The sequence below is a fragment of the Ursus americanus genome, chromosome 14, assembly GCF_024610735.1.
Source record: "Ursus americanus isolate L20-20 chromosome 14, mUrsAme1.1.p, whole genome shotgun sequence".
Taxonomy (NCBI): domain Eukaryota; kingdom Metazoa; phylum Chordata; class Mammalia; order Carnivora; family Ursidae; genus Ursus; species Ursus americanus.
In genome coordinates this window covers 41255429-41282411 of record NC_142140.1, presented here as the reverse complement: position 1 = coordinate 41282411, position 26983 = coordinate 41255429, and the positions used below count along the sequence as shown (strand labels likewise).

The window sequence follows — 26983 nt, the reverse complement described above, 5'->3', positions numbered from 1 at the left end:
AGAGTGAAGTAGGAATTAAAAAGAATTTAGTCTCGGGGCGCCTGGGGGGCTCAGTTGGTTAAGTGTCCAATTCTTGATTTCAGCTCAGGTTATGATCTCGGGGTCCTGAAATGGACCCCAGCGTTGGGCTCTGCACTCAGCGGGGAATCTGCTTAAGATTCTCTCTCTCCCTCTCCCTTTGCCCCCCGCCCCTCCCTAAAAAAAAAAAAAAAAAAGTCTAAATAAATGACTTTAAAAACTCACATTCATCACAATCCAGAAATAAAACTCCACATGATAGCCACTGAATTGGTTATCCACTGAATGAGGTTTTTCTATGAGTAACTGAGACCGAAAATGAAAACGGCTTAATTAAAAGAAGAGCTTCTTTCTCTGTTGCATGAAGAGCTGTGATGGGAGCCAAGTTCCTTCTCAACTCCTGCTCCGTACCCTTAGCATGTGCCTCGTGTCCCAAGATCGGTGCTCAAGCTCCGGTCACCGTGTACACATTCCAGCCAGGAGAGAAGAAAGAGATCTGAAGAAGGGCTTGTCCTCCATTAAGGACATCTCCCCAAATTCACACCCAACGTTTCAGTTTATGTGTTATTGGCCAGAATCAGTGCCACACTTAGATGTAGGGGACTTGGAAATGCGGTCTTTATTCTGATCGGCTACATGTCCAGAGGAAGGGGATGAACAGTGTCAGAGGTGACAGGTATGGAGCGTTACCTCAGTCACTTCTTTAGGCACCTAAATGTTCACAGGCACTTCTCACAAGCAAAAGGCACTAAACCCCTGCTACAAGAAATCAACCTCAAAGTTTCAAGAACAGGGAAGGAAATCGGGAGCGGTGGGGTAAACGGTCCGCATCGTGACAAACAGCTACCCTGGGAACACAGGGTAAGAAGGGAAACGAGCCAGCAGAGACACGGTGAGCACGCAACCTATCCTCTCCCCGAGCCTCAGCCCGGTGTTCAGAGCCACCCACGGCGGTCTGGCGCTCAAGGCTCCACATCACTTCGACAGGCAGACAGTAAGGGCTGCCGTTTGCAGGCTCTGCCCTGACCTCTCTCTTGCTTCCACTCTCTCTCACGTCCTCTTCCCCAGATGCAATGGCCAGCAAACTCAGCTACGAAGCCCCCTGCGGAGATGCTGGTGGCCCGGCGGGGCACAGCAGCAGGACCCAAGTGCTAAGGCCACCTGTCGGACTCTTATCAGAGCAGATGTGGGCCTCCCCTCTCACTCCAGAGTCTTGTTCAGTTTTTTTAAGATTTTATCTACTTATTTGGCAGAGAGAACAGGAACACAAGCAGGGGGAGAAGGAGAAGCAGGCTTCCCACTGATCAGGGAGCCCGATGCGGGGCTCGATCCCAGGACCCTGGGATCACAACCTGAGCTGAAGGCAGCCGCTTAACGGCTGAGCCACCCAGGTGCCCCCCTCTCGCTCTAGAGTTTAAAAAGCAGCATGAACACATTCCTAAGTTAAACAGGAGATAACTTCTCCTCAGTGTCCCCACACCCCAGACCAGGAGAGATACAGAACACACAAGTGACACTCCAAACATTTATTCAGTTGCCATCTGAAATCTCCACACTCCTTAATGCCTCCACACAACTTGGACTGAGCCTGGGCGGGGCCACTAGGGACCGAGGAAGGGGACCCCATCACGGGGCTGCCCCAGGAGGGCCTGTGTGGCACAGGCTGGCCACGCACGGCTGGATCCACGCTGGCTGCAGGGACAAGTCTCCCAGCCCCAGACACCCCGGCAGATGTGGAAAGCCCAGGCTTCACACCTCGGCAGGGACCTGGTGATGCCTCCTCCCTCTCTCTGCACCATCAGCAAGCTGACCACTTTGTCAGAGTCTCAGGTGACAGCCTGAGGTCCAATGCTGTCTCCCTGCTCCTGGCGTGACGTCTCCGGCAGGGGCTCTCCGAGATGGCAAGGAAGCCCTGGGCTTGGCTTCAGCTGGCCAGTCGGCTGGCTCTCAGGCTGGGATGCTTCACCTCCCTCCTTCCAGGCAGGCAGGGCACAGCCAAGGTGTGCGTGTGGCCGACGCAGGTACTGGGGCATCGGGCTGGGACACTTCTGGGGCTCCAGCCTTGCTGCCGCTCTTACTGTGTGGCTCTCTACAGGGTCAGTGGGTGCCAACCAGAACTGGGGGAGAGGGCATTTGAGTAGGAGTGGGAGGTCGGAGGAGAGGCCCAGGCGAGACTCGGCAACAGGAGGGGGGTGGGCCGGGGTGATCACGGGGCCACCAGGACGCCCAGAGGCAGCAGCAGGCACAGAAGTGGGATGAGGAACCCCGCTGGATACAAAGAGGCAGCCCGGTTAATCACATCGAGTATCCACTCAGCATAGGTAGCAATATCCGTATAAACTCCAGGCACATTTCCACGACCACAGCCAAGGCCCCAGCTCACGATTCCCACCTGGACCCACGCGTCCTTAAATTTACAGACCAGAGGGCCCCCAGAGTCTCCCTGGAGAAAGAGAAAGAAACAAATGCAGGAATGGCAGGCCGCCCACATCAGAGCAGGCTGACTACAGCGTAAGGCCCTGGGCGGCCAGGCACGTGGGGACCCTCCCCAGGGACCTACAGGCCCACCTTTCTGTGCATACAAGAATTGAGAATCGAAAAGTCAATGGGAAGGGGCACCTGGCTGGCTCAACCCTGATCTCGGGGTTGTAAGTTTGAGCCCCACACTCAGTATAGAGATTACTTAAAAATAAAATCTTTAAAAAAAGAAAGAAAGAAAGTTAATGGGAAAACTCTAATATCCTTGGGAGAATATTATGACCAGTCATTTCCCAAACCATAGTGGCTGTTAACCATTTTGAATATCACCTCTGCATGAGAGCCCCCTAAATCCATTCACCTAGCTTAAAGTTAAAGTTTCTCTCGAACTCCTAACCCATATAGCCAGCTCCCGCCATATTTGACGCCCCACTCCCAGACATGCCATATACACCCCATCTGAGGCAGAACCCTGCGTGTCCTCTCCCAGACCCGCTCTGGTGCCCCCGCCCCCCACCAACCAGCTCAGACAGAAACACGGAGCCCTCCCAACCTCTCCTTCGCAGCCCCCCCAGCAGTCAGTCACCAAGAACTCATGATTCAACCTCAGACACATCTCCTCCCCCCCCCTCCCCGCCCCAGCTCCTGCTTGGGACCCAGCATCATCGGCTAGATGATGGGAACAAACACCTAGCCTGCAGTCCTGCCCGGATGGCGTCGAGAAACTTGGCCCAGCGCTCCAGGCCACACGGATTCCGACCCCAGCCCTCTTCTCTGGTCACCTCATTGCTCCCGACTTGGAAGACAGGCCCTACACATGACAAGTTCCCTCAGACCTCGGAGCTGCTGTCCATGCTGCTCCCTCCCCTACAACGCTTTTCCACAAAATCCAAATACTCATCCTCTGAGGCCCAGCTCAGACGCCCCCTCCTCCAGAAGGCACTCGGAGCAAGAGGAAGATGGTGGGCCCAGGAGTCCGGCAGCCACGCACAGGGTCCCTGAGCTCGCACCTTTCGAGCTCACCCCAGCTGTGTGATAGGTCTGATGTCTACGTGGCAGGGTTGTGACGGGGGTGAACGGAGCTCCTGTGGCTCACACGGGAAGTGCCACAGAGGAGGAACTCCATAAAGGAACTTAGAGTGCTAGCACGACCCGCCCCCAACTTCCCCACGCCTGGGGGGGGGGGGGGGCCCCAGGCAGCAAGGGCGGCTCCCTTTAGAAGGAGCGGGCCAGGCCAGCTCAGGGGAGCCATGAGGGGTTCTCCCCATGAGTCTCCTTAACTAAGGAGCGAACGGAGGAGATGGCAGTTCCCCCAGGCCCTGGCGCTTGGGCACGAGGAAGCGTGGGGGGACATCCTCCACGTGGACGTGGAAAAGGGTCCATGAAGTTACCTGACAAGAATCCTTTCCAGCTTCCTTATAGCCACAGAGCATCCCTTCCAGTACTATGCTCCTCTTTGTTGTCATGGCTTTCTGAATCAACTCATTACACTTCTCGTGCTGGATGATGTCTTGGTCGACCTCATGGAGAACAGCTGTGATGAGGCTGCCGCCTACAAGGGAAGAAGCTCAGGGGGTGGCTGTGCACAGGGGGACAGCATGCCCCTCAGCACCTAGAATCCCCTCTGGAAAAGGCAGGGCAGTGGGTATCGTCCCCGTTTGACACTGGAGGAAACGGAGGCCCAAAACAGACATGGGGAGAAAAGGAGGTAAGAACTAAAATCAAGAGAGCATAAAGCCGAACCAGTCCCGACAGGTAGGGGGCAAGGCCTCTTAGCCGGAGAAATGCTAATCAAGCCTCTGTCACTCTGAGTACCCATAGTCCTAGTGACAGGGATCCTGTGCGTCAGTAACATGTCTTTACTTTTGAGCATGTTCACAGATTCTCGAATGGGTAATGCCCCAAAGTTACCAATCCAGCCTCTTCCCCGAGCTAGGAGGCCCTCCAGCCTCCTCAGCAGAGACCTTCGCGCTCTGCCTCCACCCGAAAGGACAGGAAGCTCCCTGACAAGCAAGGCCAGTACTTGCTCTGACTGGCAAACAACCCCTCACCCGCTGAGCAGAAATCCACCCTGGAGAGAACTCCAAAGCCTCTGGCTCCATCCCCCGGAAAGCTAAAAAATACCCCCAAACCAGCCAGGCGCAGTCCCTCACACATCTGCAGAAAGACACTTCACCCAGCTATTTCTTCTCCTGAGAGCGGCTCCAGTTCCCAGGCCCCCTGCCTTTCCTAAACGGCTACCACGAAATATTTGTGCTGCAATAAAAGACCTCAACCAATTTCTAGGCTCAAGCCAGTCAGGAGCCATTACCCTGGCGGCTGCTAAATTTGAGGCCCCCTTCCCCCTCTGCCAGGCAGTCTGCCAGGCTTGTCCCTCTCTTTAGCCTTTTTGCCTCCTTCAGGGTTGGGCTGCCTCCCTCTTCCTGAGTATGCTACCTGCCTCGCAGTCTCACCATATTCTTCTTTTCTGCCCCATCCGGTCACCCAGCACGTGGTCCCAGCTTCCACTCGGAAAGTCTTCTGAGGGATGCATATCGGCTGGATGGTCATGGTGAAGTTTACAGGGTAGAGGAGCTGGAGAAGGGCAAGGTCCTTTTGAATGACTCCAACTACTGAGAGCTGAGGGTGGACGATGATGTTCCGGACAGGGACCACCACACTGGTGATCTCCTTATGGACACTCCGATCTCCCATCTTGACACTGTAGCGAAATCGGCTGTGGGAGAGAGCGCATGCGCCTCATAGTGACCTTGGGAAGCATCCCTTGTGCCTTTTCCGCACATTGCAGATGCTTCCCAGCCAGGCGCCAACCTCCCCCACCGCTCTTTCTACCGCCCTATCACCAAACAGCCCTCCTTAACGACTCTCAACATTGGTTTGCTCATCCAAACAATTGGTTTTTTCCCCCAGATTAGTATTCCTAGTAACGAGAGGACCAGTGCAGAATCCGTCCTGTTTTCAGTGTGTGTGCGTGCTTTGGCTGGGTTGGGTTGGGTTGGGTTGAGTTGGGTTTGGGTTTTGTCAAGTTGCCAGGGCATCAGAACCTAATGGGTATTTGAGGAGAGCGGGGCTGGCTTCAGAACTCTGTCTCCACTTGTCACTCCTCACCTTAAAATACAGTGGCCGGCAGTCAGCACCCACTGCTGTGTGATGAGGGAGCCTCCGCACACGTGTTTCTCGTTGATCCGCACGCTCACCTGCCAAGGCCACTTCCCTTCTTCGGCCTCCTTTCCTCCCAAGATTTTCGCAATTACTTGGCCACACCCTGGGGTGAGAACAGCGTGGGAGGAAGAACCTCAAAGAAACAGAGCCCGGGCTTCCCAGGAGAGCACCAGGTGCCCCTCGGACAGCAAGGGGGTAAGGCCACGGCCTCTTAGACTCCAGGGCCGTGCTGCCGAGTCCCCAGGCCCTGGACCTGCAGACCTCCAAGGCCGCATGGCGTCCGGCTCAGACTCCACAGTGGGGCTGCATTCCTCAGACCCTCGGGGCTCCCCCAGACTCCCCCCGAGCACCGGCTCCCACTCGCAGGCCTCAGCCCCCCTCGAGGCTCCCAACGCCAGGCGTCACCTGGGATTAGTTCCACCAACTGGGAGAGTATGTCAGGCTCTTGGGGCCCGGGGGTCGCGGATGGTCCCTCAGCCCTCCCCACGCTCACGCCTGGGCCCTCGCGGTCGCCTCCCGAGGACGACGCGGAGGTGGGCGCCGGGGAGGGTGGAGGCAGCAAGGGCCCACCCTGCGCCCCACCCCGCCAGGGCTGGAGGAGCAGGACCCAGAGCAGGAGGCCCAAGGAGCCGCCGCCCCGGGACGCCATGGGCCCGCCCGCGCTCCCACGGCGCCTCTTGCCGTGGCAGGTGGACGGGTCCGCGCAGGCGCGCGAGCGGCGGAAATAGCGGCCCCTCGCGCCAGGGGCCTGAGTGCGAAACCCCGCGCCGTCGGGTTCACCCGGGGGCCTCGCTCGGCTCCGAGTCCCGCTGAACCCCGCCCAGCCCGGAGGGGTCAGGGTGCCTCAGAGGAAACTGCCCTTGATAGGGACCTCCCAGTTTCAGGGAAACCGCCCGATGGCCCTGCCCCTTCTGGGGTGGCCCCTGAGCTGCAGCTGTTGAGGCTCGGCGGCGGGGCATTACCCGAGGAGACTTGATTCTCCATACTGGTTCCTTGGCTCAGGGCTTCACCCACCAGACCGAGATTTGGGGGTGGGGCCTCTACAGATGAAGTAGCTTAGACAAAGGAGGAGGCTGCTGTTCTATTTCAGTAATAGTGGCGCCTTAAAAAGTTAGCCACCACCAAAGATACCCGCAAGTCTGTTCTTCTTAGCACTTGGTCCCTGGCATCCATCCCGACGCCATGTGCTTTGTCTTGTGGCCTAAAGGCTTCTGCTAGGCCTCTGCCTCTCTGGGCTTCAGCAGCCCTGTTGAAGTCGGGGAGAAAACAACAGTCACACCTTCTGAATTGCAGTACTTCCCACTTTACCCTGGCCAAAATGGGACAGCCAGTCACGGTGTTTTGGGGGATGTGGATGCTCCCCTCGCAGTGTATGTTTCAACGTCCTGGTGAAGGGGTTATTCTCTAAGGCCTTCTTGGAGGTCAGAGAAGTGAAGGAGTAGTTCATACATCATGAAACCATTCCAGTATTCTCCACTCTCTAACTCTTTGCATTCCTTTCTCTATATAAAGCCAAGGAATTTCTGGCATATCAGTCTCCTTGAGTGTGGTCCACCACTGAGTTCAGGCTTAGAACAACCAGCATGTAGAGTCTGCAACATGTGGAATCATGCCCACCTGTCTGAACCAGGAAACTGAGTTCAGAATTTCTGGTAAGTGTGTTCCTGCTAAATGTGGCCCCAGACCTCCCCAATCAAGCAAGAGTCCTTAGAATCCAATCCTATCATATACCTCTGGTTTGTTCCAATGTAGATGAGCAAACTCTTGCAGTTCTTTTTGTAAGGAAGGCTTCTCCTCCTGGGTTATACTTTGTACCTGTCCAAAGGTACAGCATGCTGGGATCTTACTCCAGTTACTAGGTCTAGAGGCAGTGAAGCCTGGCAGGGGTGATACAAGTAAAGAATTGGCATGTGCTTATAATATAATGTCCTCAGATGAAGTCAGTACAGTGTCTCTAAAGTAAAGAGGACCAGCCTTATCAAATGGGAGGAGGCAATATTTCTATTGGCAAGAGAGGTTCAATGTGGCCGAGGATGAGGGTGTCCTAAATCTATCCACATGTGCCCCCGTTTAAATTTTCAGGGTCTCTTTCCCGACTAATGCCCTAACTTTTCTTTAAGAGTTCTGATGAAGCTGTTACTTCAATTTATGTTGAAACTCAGCAATCCAAAAGATCGATACTACATCTTATTTTCAACTGCATCAACTCTGTAGTTATACAGTACATGAAATTGTTTTAGGGAAATCAGAGAAGCCTTTAATCCAAGAAGTTAAAATTCAAGATTGCCATTTTCTTTCTTTAAAATCATCAGTGCAGTAAGAAATAAGCCCTTTTCACAATCCTTGTATTCTTCGTTTCCACAATAACATCTATTGTGGCAGCCTGTTCTCTTTTAATGAACTGTCAAATGCAAAGTGTGGGCCAGTGTAAGACTTTAGAACTTCTAGGAGCTGCAGACACAAGGTGAGCTTGCACCCACTCATAGAGCCTTGTCTACAAACTCCCATCAGTTGTCCATGAGAAAGATTAGCGGCAGGGCAAGAGAACAGAGAAAGCCTTGCTTACAGTATAGGCATTGAGGAGGGAAGCAGGAGCTGCTGTGGAAAAGGCATGATGTCTGGCCTGAATCCTTCAGCTCTTTCCCCCATCCCACCAGCCAGCTAAAAGAAGACCACTGCAAAGCAGCAGCAGCCACTGCCACCAGCACCACTGTCACCTTATGCAACTGGGTGAAGGGCACAAACCTGTCATTTTCAGGGTACAAGTTAAAGCGTACTATATCTGGGTAAAGAGAACATAAAATAACGTCTACCCCTAAAGATAGAGCCACATCGTTAGAGATCTCCTATGCTGGGGGAGAATCAAGATCACTGAGAAGGCCTCATCTCTGAGAGCCAAGAATATAGTACCTGCCTAACAGTGAGGCTGAGCCAGGAAAACAAAGAATGCCCCGCGTCCTCCCTCCACTACCAGGCTAGCAAGTGTCCAGGAACAGTAACGGCAGTTTGCTGCTGGGGGGAAGGGGATAAAAGCATGGAAAGACATCCTCTTTGACACATAAGCACACAGAAGACTGACAGATGAATGCAGAACAGACACTGAGAAAAAAATCCAACAAGTCAGCCACCACTCCAAGCAAAAAATATAACGTACGAATGTGAAGCCTGGTACATATGGAGGGTAACCTCACAACAAAAAAACTTGGCATGATTGTCTCAATACTCTCTACTAAAGAGAAGACATGCCTACTTCTGAACATAGTGTTTGTTCACTATGATTCACATGGATTTTATTTATTTATTTTAGAGAGACAGAGAGTACAAGCTGGTGGAAGAGCAGGGGGAGAGGGAGAGACAGAATCCCAAGCAGACTCTGCATTGAGCATGGAGCCCGACATGGGGCTTGATCCCAGGACCCTGAGATCATGACCTGAACTGAAATCAAGAGTCAGACGCCTCATTGACAGAGCCACCCCGGTGCCCCATGAACATACTGTTTACTAAAGTCTCTATTCACCTATCCAGAATGACTAGCTTTCAACCAAAAATGATGAGACACACAATGAAATTAACAACATGCTATCAAGAGACAAACCAATCAACAGAACTAGATTCAGATAGGATGTGGGGTTTAGAACCATCACGCAGGGAATTTTATTTATTTATTTTCAAAGATTTCATTTATTTATTTGAGAGAGAGAGAGAGAAAGTACCAGCCAGGGGAGGGGCAGAGAAGCAGACTCCCCGCTGAGCAGGGAGCCCAGTGTGGGACTTGATCCCAGGACCCTGGGATCATGACCTGAGCAGAAGGCAGACACTTAACCGACTGAGCCACCCAGGCGCCCAGAGCCATCACACAGGGAATTTTAAATACTAAGATGAACATTCCCTAGCTGCCATCTGGCCTCCCTGCACATGTGCACCCAATCTCAATCTCAGCTGGTCCATCTGAGACACCCTGAATGCCAACCCTACCGCCCCCCCATTTCTGTTCCAAAAAGATGAAAGAAACTATCCATGAACCAGGAGAAACTCACCAAGCTACAAGCACAAGTGCGCATGGGTGGGAAAGGAACTACTCAGCGAAGGAAGCAGGTGGTTCATAGAACAGCTCCAGCAGATGATAAAAAAACTTCAGTTCTCCTTCAAGAAGTTAGGGGTAAACAATACCTCTGGTATTGAAGAAGTGAATATGTTGCAAACCAAGGAACAGTGATCTGTTTTAACAACCCCGGAAGTGCAGGCGTCTCTGGCAACAAATACTCTCACCAGTTCAGGCCGTGCGGAGACAAAGCAGCCAACAGAAATGCTACCCAGGACCTTAAACCAATTTGGCGCAGACGGCGTGACTCGTTGGAGACTGGGAGAAGCTCCGCCCACACAACCTGTGGCTGGAGAAACACCACGTGCTACTGGGGAAGATGATGATGATGAAGTTCCAGATCTTCTGGGGACTTTTGGTGAAGTTTTCAAGAATGAAGCAAACTGCATTGAGTCAACTTCTAAAGAAGCAAACACTTGGGGGCGCCTGGGTGGCTCAGTCATTAAGCATCTGCCTTTGGCTCAGGGCGTGATCCCAGAGTCCTGGGATCGAGCCCCACATCAGGCTCCTCCACTATGAGCCTGCTTCTTCCTCTCCCACTCCCCCTGCCTGTGTTCCCTCTCTCGCTGGCTGTCTCTCTCTCTGTCAAATAAATAAATAAACATCTTTAAAAGAAAAAAAAAAAAGAAGCAAAAACTTGAAGAAGTGACTGGGAGCTGCTGTTTTATAATGATGACTGCTTTTTAAAATTTTGTTCATGGACCTGATAAAAATCGAGGTCTCTAATATGCTTAAGCCCAAGCCTGTTGGACACTGCAGCTCTTTTGGTTTTTGCTTAGACACAATTCATTCTTTGCAGCTAATTAAGCTGAACAGGCCTGGGAATAAAGTTGGGAGCAAGGTTAATAAAGTTCTTAACCTAGTATAAATACATACATACATACATACATACATACATACATACATACTACAATGAACATATTTGAAGGCTCTAGTTCAGAGGTCAATTAATGTTTTCTAAAAAGGGTCAGATAGCAAATAGTTTAGGATTTTGAGGTACAAGGGAGGATATTATGTAAGCTTCCGTAAAAAGAGGAAAATTTTCCACCAAAATATAATAATAATAGTAATTAGATGTAACATTGTGTAATACAAATCTAATGAGAAGAATTTTGGGGAGAATAACATTTTATTCAATTGGGCTCAAAATTAGCGTTCTCCATCATCAAAATCAATTGTGAATTTTCTGTAAGGGGGATCTGTAATGGCATTTTATGCATTTAATCTTTTAAAATGTCTTTTCATGCAGATAAGTGCTGCCCAATGCTGATATTCATCTGTGAACATACAGCTTTGAGCATATCCTTCACTTGGAAAGCATTTATTGAGCTATTTTCGGTTTTGCTCTGGATATTTGCCTTTGTTATGTCATTACCTTCCAAATTAGTCATTTCACTGAAGTTTTAGGTAGAAGCTCCCCCACTGCCCAGGTAAATGGGTTTTGAAACATGTACATTGTGAAACATGTAAATTTCCTTTGCAGCACTTACACAGAAGTCCGAAATCGGCTTCTGGAATTGTAGCAGAAAGCTCAGGAAATGCATTCACTGCAAATGTGTGTGGGAATGCATATCTTGCTTGTTTTAACTTTTGACAGCATGAGAACTGTATAAAGCAGCTTGACATAACTTCTGATTTAAAAAACATTAGCTATCATCAAAGGGACTTTACCATAAGATAGACAGCAAGAGAAAACGAATACAGGATGAGAAAGAAGAATAGAGAGGATGCCGTTATAAGGTCCTTGCACTATCTAAAAAGCAGATACTATTGTCTGAAAGAAGAGGGCAATTAGTTAAAGATATAAAATCAAGGGAAACCAGGAAAAAAGTTAAATAACTATCAATAAGACAATAGCAAAGATACAATAGAATCATTAAAAAAATACTCCATTAATTTAAAAGAAAGCAGGAATAGAGAAAAAGAGATAGCACAAATAGAAAGCAATTGGCATGATGGTCGACTTCAATCCAACAATATCAATACTTCCATTAAAGGTAAATGTTCTATTAAATGAATTAATGCTTCTATTGCATGAATTAAAACAGATTGTCAGACTGGAATTTTTTTTAATCACAATTCAACTATATACCCACTTTAAATATAAAACCATAGATAGGTTAGAGGGAAAGGGATAGAGGATGATATATGATGCAAGCACTAATCAAAAGAAGGAGTGGTTATATTACCATCAGGCAAAGCCAACCTCAGAACAAAGGATATTATCAGGGATAAACAGACATTAATTACAGAATGAGAAACAAAAGTCTAAACGTGTATGCACCTGCATACACCTAACAACAGAGCTTCACCCAACAGAGCAGGGAGGAAAAGAGAGTCTAACCAAAATTAGAATTTGGAATTTCGATATGTTTTTCTTAATAATTGATAGGACAAGTATACAGAGAACTAGTACGTATATATAAGATCTGCAAAACACTCGCCATTAATTAGACCTAATGGACATTTATAGAATGCTCTATCCTAGCAACAGCAGAATACATTTCTTTTCCCCCAGTGACGTGGAACATACACCAAGATAAAGTGTATTATGAGCCCTTAAACAAATGGTAATAAATTTAAAGAACTGAGACTATACAAAATACATCCTTAGATCATAACAGAAATTAGAAACCAATAACAGAAAAATACCTTGAGGGGCACTTGGGTGGCTCAGTCGGTTAAGTCCGACTCTTGATCTCAGCCCAGGTTTTGATCTCAGGGCTGTGGGTTCAAGCCCTGCACTGGAGCCCAGCATGGAGCCTAGTTAAAAAAAGAAAAGAAAGGAGAAAAGAAGAAAAGTATCTTGAAAATTACCAAATTTTTCAAAAAATTTTTAAAACTTTGATTTTGGGGACACCTGGGTGGCTCAGTCAGTTAACCATCTGCCTTCGGCTCAGGTCATGATCCTGGGGTCCTGGGATCGAGCCCCACGTCTGGCTCCCGCTCAGCAAGGAGTCTGCTTCTCCTTCTCCCTCTGCCCCTACCCCCTGCTTGTGATCTCTCTGTCTCTCTGTCTCAAATAAATAAATAAAATCTTAAAAAAACAAAAAACAAAAAACTTTGATTTTGGACTTCCAGAATGGCTTCGTGAGAAACTTGGTTGATTCTCTCCCTAGAGAGAAAGCTACTTAACTGGTGAAAATCATTTTAAAAAACACAACTGGCAATCGTCTCTGGCAATTGCCCTATGGGCATACCAAACAGAAATATTTATACGAGAAAATTGACAAAACTTGGTAAGAACAGCAAGAGTCTGTGGCATTTGAGCCATGACCAGCTCTCCTCCCCCCTGCCTTAGCTCCCTATTCTGGAACTCTACTCTGGACAAGTGGCCAAGACGATGGGATCTCCTTCTCGCCCAGCCAAGCTTTCCCCTCAGAAGAAACAGGTAGCTGGTGTCTCTCCTCCCAAGTCCATCTGCAGAAGCCCTGTTCCAACAGATGTGCCCAAGAGGACTGGAGCTCCCTTCCCTCACTTGGCTCCTCCTCACGGGCTGAGAATCCTGGGGCTCCAGTTGCCCCGCCCCAGCTCGCTGTTAGAGCCGAGTTTCCACCTTGGGAAGGGCAAGTGAGAAGACCAATGGATTGCACCCCTCTCCCTGGTACCCACTCAGAGCAGAGCAGTTTCACTCCAGGAGAAGCAGGCTGCCATCCCCGTCCTCAGCTCTGTGCAGCAGGGCAAACATTCTGCCCAGGAGGAGAGGCAGGCCGAAAGGAGGGGTGCGTTCTCAGCTCTGCCTGAAATAACTGAATTTACTTGGAACAGACGGTAGAGAAATTCATGCCGAACGGAGCTGTTTAAAAACAGAGATCTTCCTGATGAGCAATTGAGAGAGGGTTTGATAGTTTCACAGTATGAGCAGCAAAAAAGTAAAACAGCAGACTAGCTCGAAGTGTAACAGAGAAAATGAGCGCGAGAGAGAGCCAAAAACACTGTGCCCATACCTTTGTGCACAAGACTGCATTCTTGGGAGTGAATGGATAAGGAGTTCCAAGCTACTAGTGTCTGGCCGGACATGCAGGGGAAAAGTAAATTCCCTAAGCCGTGAGAGCCGTCTCCAAGATACACACACATATCCAACGGCAAACAGGGAAAATAAAACGGACCAAAGGAGCTTACACACAACCATTTACCATTGAGTGGCTTTTGCTGATCCAGGGAAATGGGGGGGGGTGGAATCTGAGCAGGGATATGAGGCTGCAAAATGAAAGGGAAGTAGACTTCACAGAATTATCATACCCAAGTCACTAAACAAATAAACAAATGACCAAATAAACACCACCACCACGAGTCTGGGGTGGGACAGAGGGACACGGAACCAGTGTCCAGATTTGCTATGACATATTACGTGCTGTCTGCCTTTCAATGACAACATTGCAAGACATGCAAAGAAACAAGAAATACATAGAAAAGGAGAGGGATAATAAAAAAAAACTCTCCTTAAGGTGACCGTTTAGTGTTTCAACTGAAGCAAGAAAGCATTTAACAAAATGTAACACCTTTCCATGATAAAAACATTCAGGAAGCTGGGAATAGAGAGAAACTTCCTCAATATGATAAAGGCCATAGATGAAAAACCCAGAGTGAACCTCATACTCAATGATGAAAGACTAAAAGCTTTTCCCTAAGATCAGGAATAAGACAAGGATGGCCACTTTCACCACTATTCAACATAGTCCTGAAAGTCCTAGCCACAGCAATTAGGTAAGAAAAAGAAATAAAGGCTCCCAAATTAACAAGAAGTAAAATTATCTCTGTTCACAGATGACATGATCCTACATATAGCAAACCATAAAGACTTCACACAAAAGGAAAAACCTGTTAGCAATAATAACCAAATTCAGAAAAGTTGCAGGCTACACAATCAACATGCAAACATCTATTGCATTATCTGGTGCGTACACTAACAGCGAACAATCAAAAAGGAAATGAAAAAAAAATCCCATTTACGACAGCATCAAAAACAATAAAATACTTAGGAATAAATGAATTTAAGCAAGGAGGTGAAAGGAAACTATGGATGTACATGGAAAACTATAAAAATAATGCTTAAGGAAATTAAAGACTAAACAGAAAGACATCCTATATTCATGGATTGGAGGACTTAATGCAGTCTTGTTAAAATGATAATATTATCCAAAGCGATCTGCAGATTCAATGCAATCCCTATCAAAATCTCAATGCCTTTTTTTGCAGAAATAGAAAAACCCATTCTAAAATTCATATGGAATCTCATGAACCCCAAATGTCCAAAACAATCTTGAAACAGAGAACAAAGTTGAAAGACACATTTTCTGGTCCTGAGAATGGCACAGCACAGAGGAGTGAAATACAGGTCCTGGCTGTACCCACTGAAGCCACCTGACCTCTAGACTCCTGAGGAACAGCCATCCGCCAGTCTCCTGTATCCTCAGAGCCGCTTGACATCAGTGTTCTGTTCCTTACTACAGAGCATCTTCTGATCTATAGGCATTCATTTGACTTCCCCTTTTGGAGTCTGTGTATGACCCTCTCGGTCCCCACATCCACCTCCAGGCCCAGTCTGGGGACAAAGCCCTATGCCCCTACCCCAGGGAGGCCATCAGAGGTACATGATGGAGATACCTCTCATCAGGGCTCTTTTGAAAATTTAAATTCTCATTTTATATGCGGGAAGGGTAGGAAAGAAGGGGGAGGAAGAAACAGCAGGAGAGGGAGGAAACTAGAAGGGAAAAGTAGGGAAGGGAGGGGCGAGAAGGGAAGGTAAGAGGGAAAGGAAGGAGGTGAGGAGAGCATAGGGAGGCAAGGAGAAGGGACATGGAGAGAGGAAAAGAAAGGAAGAAACTCAGTTTCTTCCTATATAGGTAGGAAGATAGAAAAGGCATCATTTGCGGAAGACAGAATTGCCTTCTAAAACAAATCCAGGGGCGCCTGGGTGGCTCAGTCGTTAAGCGTCTGCCTTCGGCTCAGGGCGTGATCCCACTGTTCTGGGATCGAGCCCCACATCAGGCTCCTCTGCTAGGAACCTGCTTCTCCCTCTCCCACTCCCCCTGCTTGTGTTCCCTCTCTCGCTGGCTGTCTCTCTCTCTGTCAAATAAATAAATAAAATCTTTAAAAAAAACAACAACAATTCCAAATGAACCGACTGAAAAATTAATAAAACTATAAGAAAATAGACTAAGAGGGCTGGGGGAAAAGGTCAATATACAAAATCAGTAATTTTCTATCCTGCAGCAATAACAAATTAGAAAATATAACAGAAAGCAAGATATTCCATTAACGATAGCGACACACATTTTTAAAAATACCTAGGAATCGGTATTTCGCCATAGGCCCAGGCTCCTCTGACCCTTTCTCATCCCTCCTCCTCCTCACTCGTGGGGCTCCAGCCACACTGGCCTCCTTGACGTGCCTCACTGGCTGTTCCTTCTGCCCCCAGACATCCAGACAGTTCATTTCCTCCCCTCCTGGGTCTATACCAGAGTCGGCAAACGTTTTCTATAAAGGGCCAAATACTAAATATCTTAGGCATTGTGGGCCAAGAGACAAAATCGAGAATATGACACACATACTGACATAGAAACAGAGAAAACAAGCTTCTGCAAAATATTTATAGATGAAATTCAAAATATAGTAACAACCGAGGACTGTTTTTTGTTTTTCTTTTTTGGTAACACAGGTTTACGGAGGAGAAGAATGGAATTCTTTTAGGGGGGATACTATCCGAGTTAAGTGTTTCCAATCATGGAACTGATTGCAAACGGTCTTCTGTAAGCACCGTACTCAGCTAAGGGGCGGTGAGCCAGATGCGGCCTGTACTCAAATGTCACCTCGTGGGTGAGGCTCTCCCAGGACACCCTCTCAAATTTGCACCCACCCACCCAGTCTTCCCTCTGAGCCTCTGATTTTCTCCACTACACTCTATATTTTACTCACGTAGACAGTTACTGTCCTCCCCTTCCCTATGTAAACTTGATGAGGGCAGTCTGTCTCGCCCCTGCTGTGTTCCCAGCACCTGGCACGCGTCTGGCACATGGTAGGCACTCGATGACCATCTGTGAAATGAATGAACGAACAGAATCATAGCGAAGGGAGAATGTGTTGATACCTCTAAGTGCTTAGAGCAGTGCCCAGCACATGCCGTGCTCAATGAGTATTAGTCACCGTTATTTTAGGAGAGGCCCAAGCGTCTGGAAAGCGCAGGCCCCAGAGTGGACAAAATCTTCCAGCCACTAGACACCCCCACCTCCTGCCTACCTGCCTGATGAATCTCCTCTCTCTCTCTCTCTCTCCCTGCTCCCTCGGTGGCCCCTGGTCTCTGTCCCTCTGCCCGACTGTGGGTCCCCCTCTGGCTCTCTCCATCTTTGTCCCTCATTTACAGATGAGATTTCAGGAGCCGCTCCCAGGGCTCCTCCCCTGCACAGGGCTTCCCGGGGCAGCCACTGCACTGGCCGCTGAGATGCCTTAGCTCCACTCTCCTCCACTCTGTCCCCCACCCACCCCACCCCTTCAGGGCCTAATGATCCTGCCCCCCCCCCATGTCTCCACCTGACCAAATGCACCTCAGCTCAGGCGCCTCTCCTCTGGAAAGCCTTCCCTGACACCCTCCCCGGCCCCTATGCTGACCCTTCACTGAGTACTGTCATTCTGCTAGAACACCTGAGTCCCTGTGTACCCCAGGCTGACAATTCCCCAGGCCCTACCTCTGCCTCCCCCACCCTGCTCTGAACTCTGACACCCCCTCCCAGCTCCCGAGAGCCCCCTCCCCCGCCCTGTGAAAATTACTTGTTGCTGGGGTCCAGGGCTCTCCGTCGCTGGTCCCCTCTCTAATCCCACAACAGCACCATCCTACACTGGAGGAAAGGCCTGGTGAGAGGTTGTGCCCTTTGCCAGGTCACGCAAGGAGGCAGGGGGAGAGCGGGACCCTGGGCAGGGGTTTTGGCAGTACTGGCCCAGGGTACGCGACAGCAGACAGAAAGACGGACAGAGTTTTGGGGAGCCGCAGCTGAGCTGGGACTCGAAACCGCTCGGAGCCCCTCCTTCTCCGCCCGACTTCTCCGCAAGACCAGGCGTCAGGGGCTCACCCGGGAGCCGGCTCCCGCCCCCTGGCCCGGCGCCAGCCGTCATCCCCGTGAGGTCAGCCACCGGCCCGCGATTTCGGGGAAATACCAGCTCCTTATTAAAACCAGGCGGTGGTCAGGCCCCTGCTGCTTTCCCAGTAGAAACTAGGGTGTTTGTTCCGAGAGGAACAAGAGTGGGCAGGGCCTGGCCTGGGCCGCGGGCGGGAGGCTTGAGCCGCAGCACCTACCTGGCCGAGGGTCCGGGCGCCCTGGGGAACCCGGGAGGGTGAGGGCGCACCCCGAAGTTTGGGCAAGGGCAGTCGAGAGGGGGGGCGGGGGGGCACACGGCACAGGAAAGCGGGGCGACCAGGGAGGAGGGGGCGTGGGCCAGTGACCCGGAAAGCACGCGGGGGCAGGCGGCACAGCCCCCGCTCCGGCCGCCCCCACCGGCTCCGAACGCGGGCTGCGGGCCGGGCCTTGGGGAACTGGGGCTGGGGGCCGGGCCTTGGGGAACGGGTGCTGGGGGCCTGAGGCCCTCCCCTTCCGGCGGGCGGCGCGCCCCCAGCCCCCCGGCCCCCAGCCGCGCGCCGCGTCCTGCAGGGGGCGCCCGAGGGCCGCGCGGCCGGCCGCGCCGCGGGCATCTGGAGCGAGTTAGGCTGGGAGGCCGGGGGGCGGCGGCGTGAGCTCATCCCGGCCCGCCCGCTGCGGTCCCGGCGCTGGAAGGGAACAGAACAGAAGCGCCGCGGGCCGGCTCGCGGCAGCGCGGCGGGAGCGTGACTCCTCCCGGAATGTGGGTGTGAGCGCAGAGGCGGCGGTGTGTGTATCGCTGGCGCGTCGCCGAGGGAGGGCCGAGCCCCGGGAGCCGGCCGCCAGCGTGTGTCGCTGTGTGTCACCGTGTGTCGTGGCTGGTGAGGCTGTGTGTGTTCCCGTGGGGGAAACGCTGCGTGTGTCAAGTTACACACGTCCCAGCACATACTCCTTCCACCAAGTGCACAGGAGGGAGAGGGCCGGCTCCGCAGCCCAAATCTGGGACTCCTGGCTCCCCGCCCCTGAGCCCGTGCGTGTCCCTGTGCGTGTGTGCAGAAATTCCGAGCCCGCCCACCGTGTCCCCGCGTGCCAGGTCAGTGTCCGGGGCCCAGGTCCCCTCTGCGCATACGCAAACATAGTCTTCCTGGTCATTTTCCCGGGCACTCTCCTCTTTCCGGAGGGAAGGAGAGCCCTCTTCCCTCCAGGGTCATGGCTAACAGTGACTCACAGCGACCACATGCGGAGACACACACCCAGCATTCCTATGAGAAACACCTTCCTGTTAGCAGGACTCCAACAGGCAGATTGCAAGGTGGTGGCAAGGCTTGGAGAGGCCACTTGGTGAGAGAGGCCCATCCCTGCCTGGGGTGGGGAGCAGGAGGGGCTGGAGGTCGCTGAACCCCATATCTTAGGTGCTCCGGCCCCCTGCAATGGGCCCTGAGGATCCTGTACAGGACTCCAGGGCCAGGAGCCAGGAGGGGACGTGGCATCGTAGCCATCACCAGACACAGAGGGGGGAGCTGGGGCTAGAGGAGGCGCCTGGGAGCACCCAGGGCTTCCCTGACCCATCAGGCTGGTCCTTGCCTTGGGCCCTCACCTAAGGGATCAGCTGTCCCAGCTTTGGGTAGCTGTAGTCCCAGCTGTGCCAGAGACCTCGGGAGGTGGCCCTGGCCACCAGCACCCGCCAGCCTTGCTGGTCGGGTTTGCAGCCCTGTCATGCCCTCATCCTCCTCTCCTCACCCCCCAGCTGGGCAGTGGCTCTGAGACAAGGACCCTGCCTTACAGGACGGGGCACATGAGCCCTTCACCCTTCCTCACCAGCTATTGCTCCTGGGGCCCAAAGCACACGTTTGCAGAGGGCTGGCCCAGAGCTCTAGGCCTCTGAGCTGCCTCCACATCCCCACCGGTGAGAGAGAAAGGACACCCGGCCCTGGTAGGCCTCCATAGGACGTGGCTTTGCCTCTAAAGGGACATGTGTCTATGGCAGCCACGGGGGCAAGGGGGTCCTCAGCTCCCAAGGCACTGGGACAAGCTGGGTGAGGGGTATTTTTTTAACTGGAATGACTCTGGTTTGTATAACCAGAGCTTCCAAATTACTTAGCAAAACATGTTTGCTTTTTAATTAACATGTGCTTGCAAAACAATGGTTTTAATTAAAGTGGGTGGGGGAGAGAAGGGACGTGAGGGAGAATATTTCAAGGAGCTCCAAGTCCCGGGCCAGACTTCTTAAAAATGAAGTGGGAGCTTTGCCCCAACCCAGCAGAAGCTGGGAGGTCAGGCAGGCTCCTTGGGGAGCCCCGGGAACAACCCTACCTGCCTTCACCGTTCTCCAGCTCCCTTGCTGAGAATTCACCTTTTTGCTGATGGTCTCATGACTCACCCCCAGTATTCCCTGGGCTCCCTGGGAAGGGGTGGTCTTTTAGAAAGCAGTTTTGCCGCTAGATGAATAGGGATCCACCAGATAGGAGACAGGGGACAGCATGAGTGAAGACGTGAGACTGCGGGCCTTGTTGGGGGGACATTAAGTTCACTGGGGAAGGAGATAGTGAAGGTGAGGGAAGGTGACCCGTGAAAAAGCCAGATTCCCCCAGACTGGTGGACCAGAAGGGTAGAGCTGGACCGGGAGACACTGACGTCCAAGCCCCAGGGAGATAGGTAGGGGGAGCTGAGCTGGGGCCAGGGATGTAGGGGTGGAAGGGAGGGTAAGGCTACGTTGGACAAAGGGATTGGCAGAGGAAGGGGAGGGCCTGTGGGGACTAGAAGCGGGAGGTGGCCTGGATTGAGGACCTGGGGCTTCTGGTCAGAGGCTGCTGGGCCCCCCTGCAGGTTTGGTCAGTCCAGCAGGGGGCAGCGTTGGCCCCATCATCCTGGATTTAGTGCACCCACCCAATCCCAGACAGGAAAAGCTTTGGCAAGAGTGAGGACAAGATGATCCCTCCAGGTCAGCCGCACTTTCTCCCATTTCTGTCTTTTAGAGCCAGCACTGGGGTGCATCCCAGGGTCAGAGGTCAACACCTCCCCCCAACACACATGTGGACAAAGGGAGATTGACAAGAAGTTTTGGGGGAGTGAGGGCACCCCCAGGGTTCAGGTCAGGTGGCCCTGAACCCCCAGATCCTGGTGGCCCTACCCAGGACCCTGTTTCTCATTAGGGCCCTTCTAGACTCCCCCCAGCCCACACCCCCACATGAAACGTGCCTCCCTGTACTTAATTCATTACGCCAGGCAGGGTGGGAGGCCCAGCGGGGCGGGGGTTATTTTTTTCCCCTGAGCTCAGACATTCCTCGCTTTATTATTCTCCACATTTCAAAGCAGCTGTCGCCTCCCCCTACCGCCCCCAGCCCGAAGCTCAGAGTCCAGAAGGGGCCTCTCCAGGGCTCAGAACACCAGAAGTTTCCACACCTCCAGCCCAACACAGGAGAGAAACTGAGGCTCAGAACTAGAGCCCCAGGGCAACCTGCAGGGACCTCCCCCAACAGCCTGCACCTGAACTTACCTACCCCCAAGCTTGGATCCTCCTATTTGCCCCCCACAGCGCTGCCACCCTTTGTAACATTGTGTTCCCTGACTCTATGCACCCTACCTTCCACACTAGTGACCTCAGAGGCCCCCTCTCCAATGCAGAGCCAGCCCTGGCGTCCCCCGGCCTGGAGCAGGTGCTAGGACAGTTCTCGGGGGCCCTGCTCTGCTCAGGGCTTTAACAAACTGAGCTCTGGAAGAAGGGTCAGCAGCCTGACGGAGGGCAAGGCCCATCCTGAATCTAAGGGATCGACCCAGAGGATGGCAGGGCTGGGGTCAGCCTAGAGAGTCACCTAGAAGCTAGGCTGGGGAGCAACAGTTCTAAGGACCCAGTTTTGGAGAACTAGGGAGGCCCTGGACACATTTTTGCCCCACATCAGAGAGCTGCCCACCTGGCCGAGCTGCCTCAGTAGGAGGTGAGCTCCCTATTGCTGGGAGTGTTCAAGCAAACAGCAGCTCATCAGACTTGCCCTGGAAAAGAGGATGGCCCAGGTATCTGAGGCCCCTTCCCGTCCAACGTGGAGGTCAGAATCTGGGGCTGGCAGGGAAGGAACCCACTCCAGATTAACAGAATTAAGGGTCCCTCCTCGCTCACTCAGGGATGGCAAGGTGGGTCTGGAAGCACAGGGGAAAGCCCCAGGACAGGAGACCTAGGAGCTGGACCGAAGCCCAAGCAGGACCCGGCGTGGACATTTTCTTTGTGAGCTCACTACAGTGTCCTGGCCCCCGGGGAAGAACTGGGAGCACAGCAGATATGCCATCAACATGTACTGATGGGTATATGGGCTCTGACCCAGGCCCCCCTCCCAGAGCCTGCAGGGGTCAGGGCCTCCACCTGGGGGAGGGACTCTGACGGCCGGGGAAGCAGAGACAGGAGCCCAGGTGGGGCCGGCAACCGGGGGGTGCTGAGGACTGAGTTTGCAGGCCACTCTTGGTATATTTTGCCCCTGCTGACCCCACAGCCAGGCATGTCCACCCTGCATGTGGGGCTGGACAGCTGGATCCTCAGGTGCCCAGGAGGGTAGGAGTCACTCTGATGTGGCCCTGGAGAGTTCTCGGTGTCCACACAAGCCTGGGGGCCCAGGGCCTGCCCGTACGTCCAGCTCTACTCTTCAGACCTACCCCAGGGGCCCCCTTACTACAAGGAAGTCACCATCTGGGGGACAGACTGCACAGAGCTCGAGCTCCTGAGACAGGGAGCAGCCACCAGTTGGCCCAGAGCTGGTGGATGCAGGTATGTCTCCGTCTTGGGGGCTCCCAGCCCTGGGCCCCTTCACTCCCCTGCAGGCCATGCAGGAACACGTGAAGCTCTTGGGATGTGCCCAGCTTCCCCCTTTATCTGTCCCTCAGCCACGAGCACTGTTTCTCTTCCCGGGGCTAGAAACCATTGAGTATTTGTGCCTCCTGCCTTGGCAGCCCTCACCCGGCCCAGTGCTAGAGCTGGACGCAGGCAGCCACTGCCACTGGCTTCCCGCCTCCCACTGCAGGTGGGAACAGTATAGACGCCCAGAGGCTCGGGGACACTCGGAATCACGGGATCCCAGATACCGCCATGAAGGAAGCAGACGTATGGTCCCATCCGCCTGCTTCCAACCCCAGCCCCGACCTCATCAGTGCCCCCTGTCTCAGGGGTTCCCGCTGAGTCTCGGCTCCCCGCTCCACCCCACCTGGCAGGGCCAGGCCTGTCAGTCATCATGGGCATCTGATAATTACACTATGCATGAATGAATGAATGAATGAATGAATGAATGTGTCAGTTCAAATGAGCCCGGGGCCTGGAAAGGATGGACCCCATTCAAGGGTCTCTATGCAGGGGTTTGGGGAGATGCTGATTGCAACAAACTATGAGATTTTCTCAACGCTTAAAAATTGACTTGTAAGGTCTGATTTTGCCAACTAAAGACATGAAAACAAGAGCCACCAGCTACCATCACCATTGTTTTGTAAACAAAAGGGTATTCTCAAGACAAAAGAAGTCATAGGGATCTTGGAAGAAGGACAGGCCTTGAAGATGCATAAATTGAGCTTCATAGCAAGGCCATGGGCCACCAACATGGGCCTTACTTCCTTTTCTATCATGAAAACTTTCTTGGATATTGTCACAGACTGGGCCCTGGGGCTTGGAGATACCCATATGCTTCTAACCCCTACCAGTGCCGGAACCCCTTTTGCAGCCTTCCTGACTGGAATTGGTTTCCTTCTGCTTGCACACCCCTCAGGACAAGGTGCTCACTACCTCTCCCCGTTAGCTCCAGAGCTGGGGATGTCATTCCAGAGCACTTTTAAGTGGCTTCCAAGCCTACTGTGGAAGGGAGGGAAGGGACCACAAGGGAAGGGAGATGGAAGAGGTACTGGGGGGAGGGAAGACAGTGGCCTCCAGATCCAGGGCATGAGAATGGTGGGGGGCAAGGGGAGCTCATATTCAGCTGGATCAGAGTATAAATAATCAGAAAGTTGGTCAAGACCTGAGACTTCCCAAGGAGCAGCATCTCCCCATCTCTGGAGTTCCAGAGTCGTCCAGCTGCCTCACTCCATGCCCTGGCCCTTCAGAAGGGCTCTGGCACCCTGATTGTCACCGAGACCTCACCGGACAGGTGAGGTTCCCAGACCTACAGGCCAGAGAAGGGGACACAGATTGAAAGAAAATGGTGGAACTTCAGGCGTCCTCAGTGAGGCAGGGGAGGAAGGTGCAGGCAGGGGCCCCTCCCAGCCTGACCTTCTAGGCCCTCCCCTGTCTGAGGGGCCCCGGGCCCTGGCTGCTGAGACCGGAGGGGGCCTGTTGGGCGGCCGGCCCCGGGGAGCCTCGTGTACACACACACACACACTCCACATTCCAGCCGTGCTCTGTCAGCGTTTGGGCAAACCAGGATTGTGTGGCTTTGGGAAAGCGGGAACAAATAACCCCCAAACTTGGGTGAGGGCGGGCCTGGGGCTGGGTGGAAGGGACCCAGGAGAACCCCCAGGGAGCCACTTCAGTGCTGGGTTGCCGGCTTCAAGGTCTGGGGTTTTCCTGCATTCTCTGAGGCCACTGGGTCAGCAGTCCCAGGGTGAGGCTGGCCCTGCACCCAGGCAGGCTCCTCCTGGCCCCCTCCCCTCAACCCTCCGCACCACCCAGGGCCTCAGGACCCACAGCACAGCGCTCCGGCCTGGCGCCCCCAAGCACCCGCTCCCACAGCAGAAGGGCTCACACCCGCCACGGCCCGATTTCTTTTGCCTCTGCCCCCACCTTCTCTGCACCCCCACCCCACTGTGCCTCTGCCTTCATACAATCCGTGACTTGGACCCTTTTACTCCACCCCCAATTTCTCTTAAGATGGTCATCAGCTTTCTGTTGGCCCCTCTGCCACTGAGCGCTCTGGGCCCTAGCGCCTAGTTTCTCATACCTGCAGTCTGATTTCCTTTCCTCTCTGACCTGGGAAGATCTTCCTCCCATACCTGATGTCTTCAAGGTCCTGCCCGACTTCATTCTACCTCGTCCTGAGTGTCTGGCCTTCTCGGCCCCCCCACTCCGTGCTATCGGTTCCATGTCCCAAGGGTGACCCCTTGAATCCTGGCGATGGAGTCTGGGGAGAGGCTGCAGGGAGTAGCAGGCCACCGAGAGCCAGAAGCAGCCATGCAGGGATGTCGGAGCAGAGGAGGGACAATTGGTTCTGGGGTCCTCAGTTTCCCCGGGCTTCCCCGCTGACCCTCTGGATCAGCCTGGACCAGGACTGAAACCAGAGGTGACTATTCCTGCCACCTTAGAAAGACCTCAGAGATCAGGCCTCAGACCGGATGGGGGAAGGGAGGCATAGAGAGACCCCGGATTGACCCCACCTTACAGAGCATGGGCCCTGGCACTCGAGGCATGGAGGGGACCAGGCTAACAGGGGGACCAACCCTCTGCCCCCTCCGATCCCTTTCCACCGGCCACAGGGCCACAGGCAGGACCACCCTGCTTGAGGGGGGAGCTGGGACAGTGTTTATGCAACTGTGGGAAGGCCGCAGCCCGGCTGGCAGTGCTGCCCGCCCAGCACCCGCACTGACTCAGCAGAGCCCCGCAGCACGTACACGCTTGGACACGCATGCCAACAGACACAGACGTGTGCACACACCGAGGTACACACACGCGTGCATATGCACAGACCAGCAGCACACGCATGTAAAGGCATACACGCGGGCAACCCCCGCCCCCACAGATACACTCACAGACGCAGACACTCAGGCACACTCGAGGGCACACACACACACAAACACACAGGGACACACAGAAGTACACGTTCCACCCAGCCGAGGTGGGGCAGGAGGGAAACGGAGTGAGGAAAACACTCAGCCCCGCAGCCGAGTGGCACGGTCTAGGTCCCTCCACCCATCCACTCTGACACCTGTGCCTACAGCCAGTGACCTGAGCCCGGGACCGACGGCCCGCCCAGGATCAGCACAGCCACATACAACAGGCACGAGGCCCCAGAGGGGCAAGGTGACCATGGCTGGGACAGAGACACATGCCAAGTGGAGTAGAGCCCCAACCAGTGGGGCCAACCCGGCCCAGCCTGAGCTTATCAGACACAACAGCCCCCTCTGTACCCCACCAGCCCCCTCCAGCCCGACCCCCCGCCCCACCCGCACAGGACGACTGGTGGGTCCAGGCTGCCGAGTGTCTTGGGGGAATGTGCGGGATGCTCCCTCCTGCTGCCAAGCCAAGCTGAGGACAGTGGTAGCTCCCAGGAGCCAAGTGAGCCTGGGACCCACTGCAGGACCATCCTGAAACCCAGAGCAGGGACAGGCATCCTCGAGAGAGCACGTATCCCCGGCGATCCACGACATACGTGAACTTGGAAGCAGGGTCCCTTCTTGCCTGAAGATGACCGAACAGGGGCGATCCCCTGGGTGGGCACCCCCTGAAAGACAAGGCTGGGACCTCCAGGTCCCACGTGGCCCCGGGAGACTTTTGAAAGGGAGCTCAGCAGCTCCAGGAATGAAGTGGCTAGGGTGGGCCAGCAGGAACAGGGGGCTGCCCAGAAGGGTATCAGCCAGTCACGAGGCTCCCCACCCTGGCTGGGACCAAAGGGAGTCCCTGCTTTCCTGTGGGGGTTCCCAGCCCCCAGTTGTCCAGGGAGGCCCGCCGGAGTCCAGCAAGGTCATACATACACAGGAGACAGCCCCAGTGGCGGAGGCCACACAGCGAGGCCGCACGTGCCTCCATTCCCCGCCCCACCAGCCAGCCGGACTCTGCCCCATAACGAGCGGACCACAGTCCCTCACCTGCCACCCCGAACGGGATCTGGCGCTGGAGCGGACTGTGTGGAGACAAGGAAAGGAACCAGAAGGCCTCGGAACCCTCAAAAACGCCCCAAGATGTTGCCGCAACTGGTTTCAAAGGGACTTGGCAATCCGATGGCTTCTCCCCTCCGCTGGGCCAAGCAGGCATCTGCTTCTCTCTCCTGCACCCTCCTGCCCCATCACCCTGCTTCTGCTCGCGTTCCCCCCAGTCTACTCTCCACCTGGTGGCCAAAGTGATGCTGATACAGTGTCTCCCCGAGCACGTACCAAAGCCCTTCCCGTGGCCACAGCCCCTCCATCACCTCTCTGACTCAGGCCCCACTACCTCCCCGTGGCGCTGTCTGCTCCCATCTCAGGGCCTTTGTGCCCCCTG

General features: G+C 53.4%; 1 protein-coding gene and 1 pseudogene across 1 annotated transcript; one reads left to right on the top strand and one right to left on the bottom strand.

Moving 5' to 3' along the window:
• Positions 1 to 1512: 1512 nt before the first annotated feature.
• LOC123780050 (putative serine protease 42) lies at positions 1513 to 18012 on the bottom strand. The gene is made up of 8 exons (XM_087867100.1): positions 17528 to 18012; positions 16679 to 16797; positions 12413 to 12523; positions 6064 to 6904; positions 5605 to 5761; positions 4950 to 5212; positions 3888 to 4048; positions 1513 to 2461 (listed from the first exon to the last, which is right to left on the bottom strand). The coding sequence occupies exons 4-8, from the start codon at positions 6305 to 6307 to the stop codon at positions 2225 to 2227; spliced, it is 1062 nt and encodes a 353-aa protein (XP_087723226.1). The 5' UTR covers positions 6308 to 6904; positions 12413 to 12523; positions 16679 to 16797; positions 17528 to 18012; the 3' UTR covers positions 1513 to 2224.
• On the top strand, positions 9660 to 18579 carry LOC123779828 (transcription factor BTF3 homolog 4 pseudogene; annotated as a pseudogene).
• The last annotated feature ends 8404 nt before the right edge of the window (positions 18580 to 26983 follow it).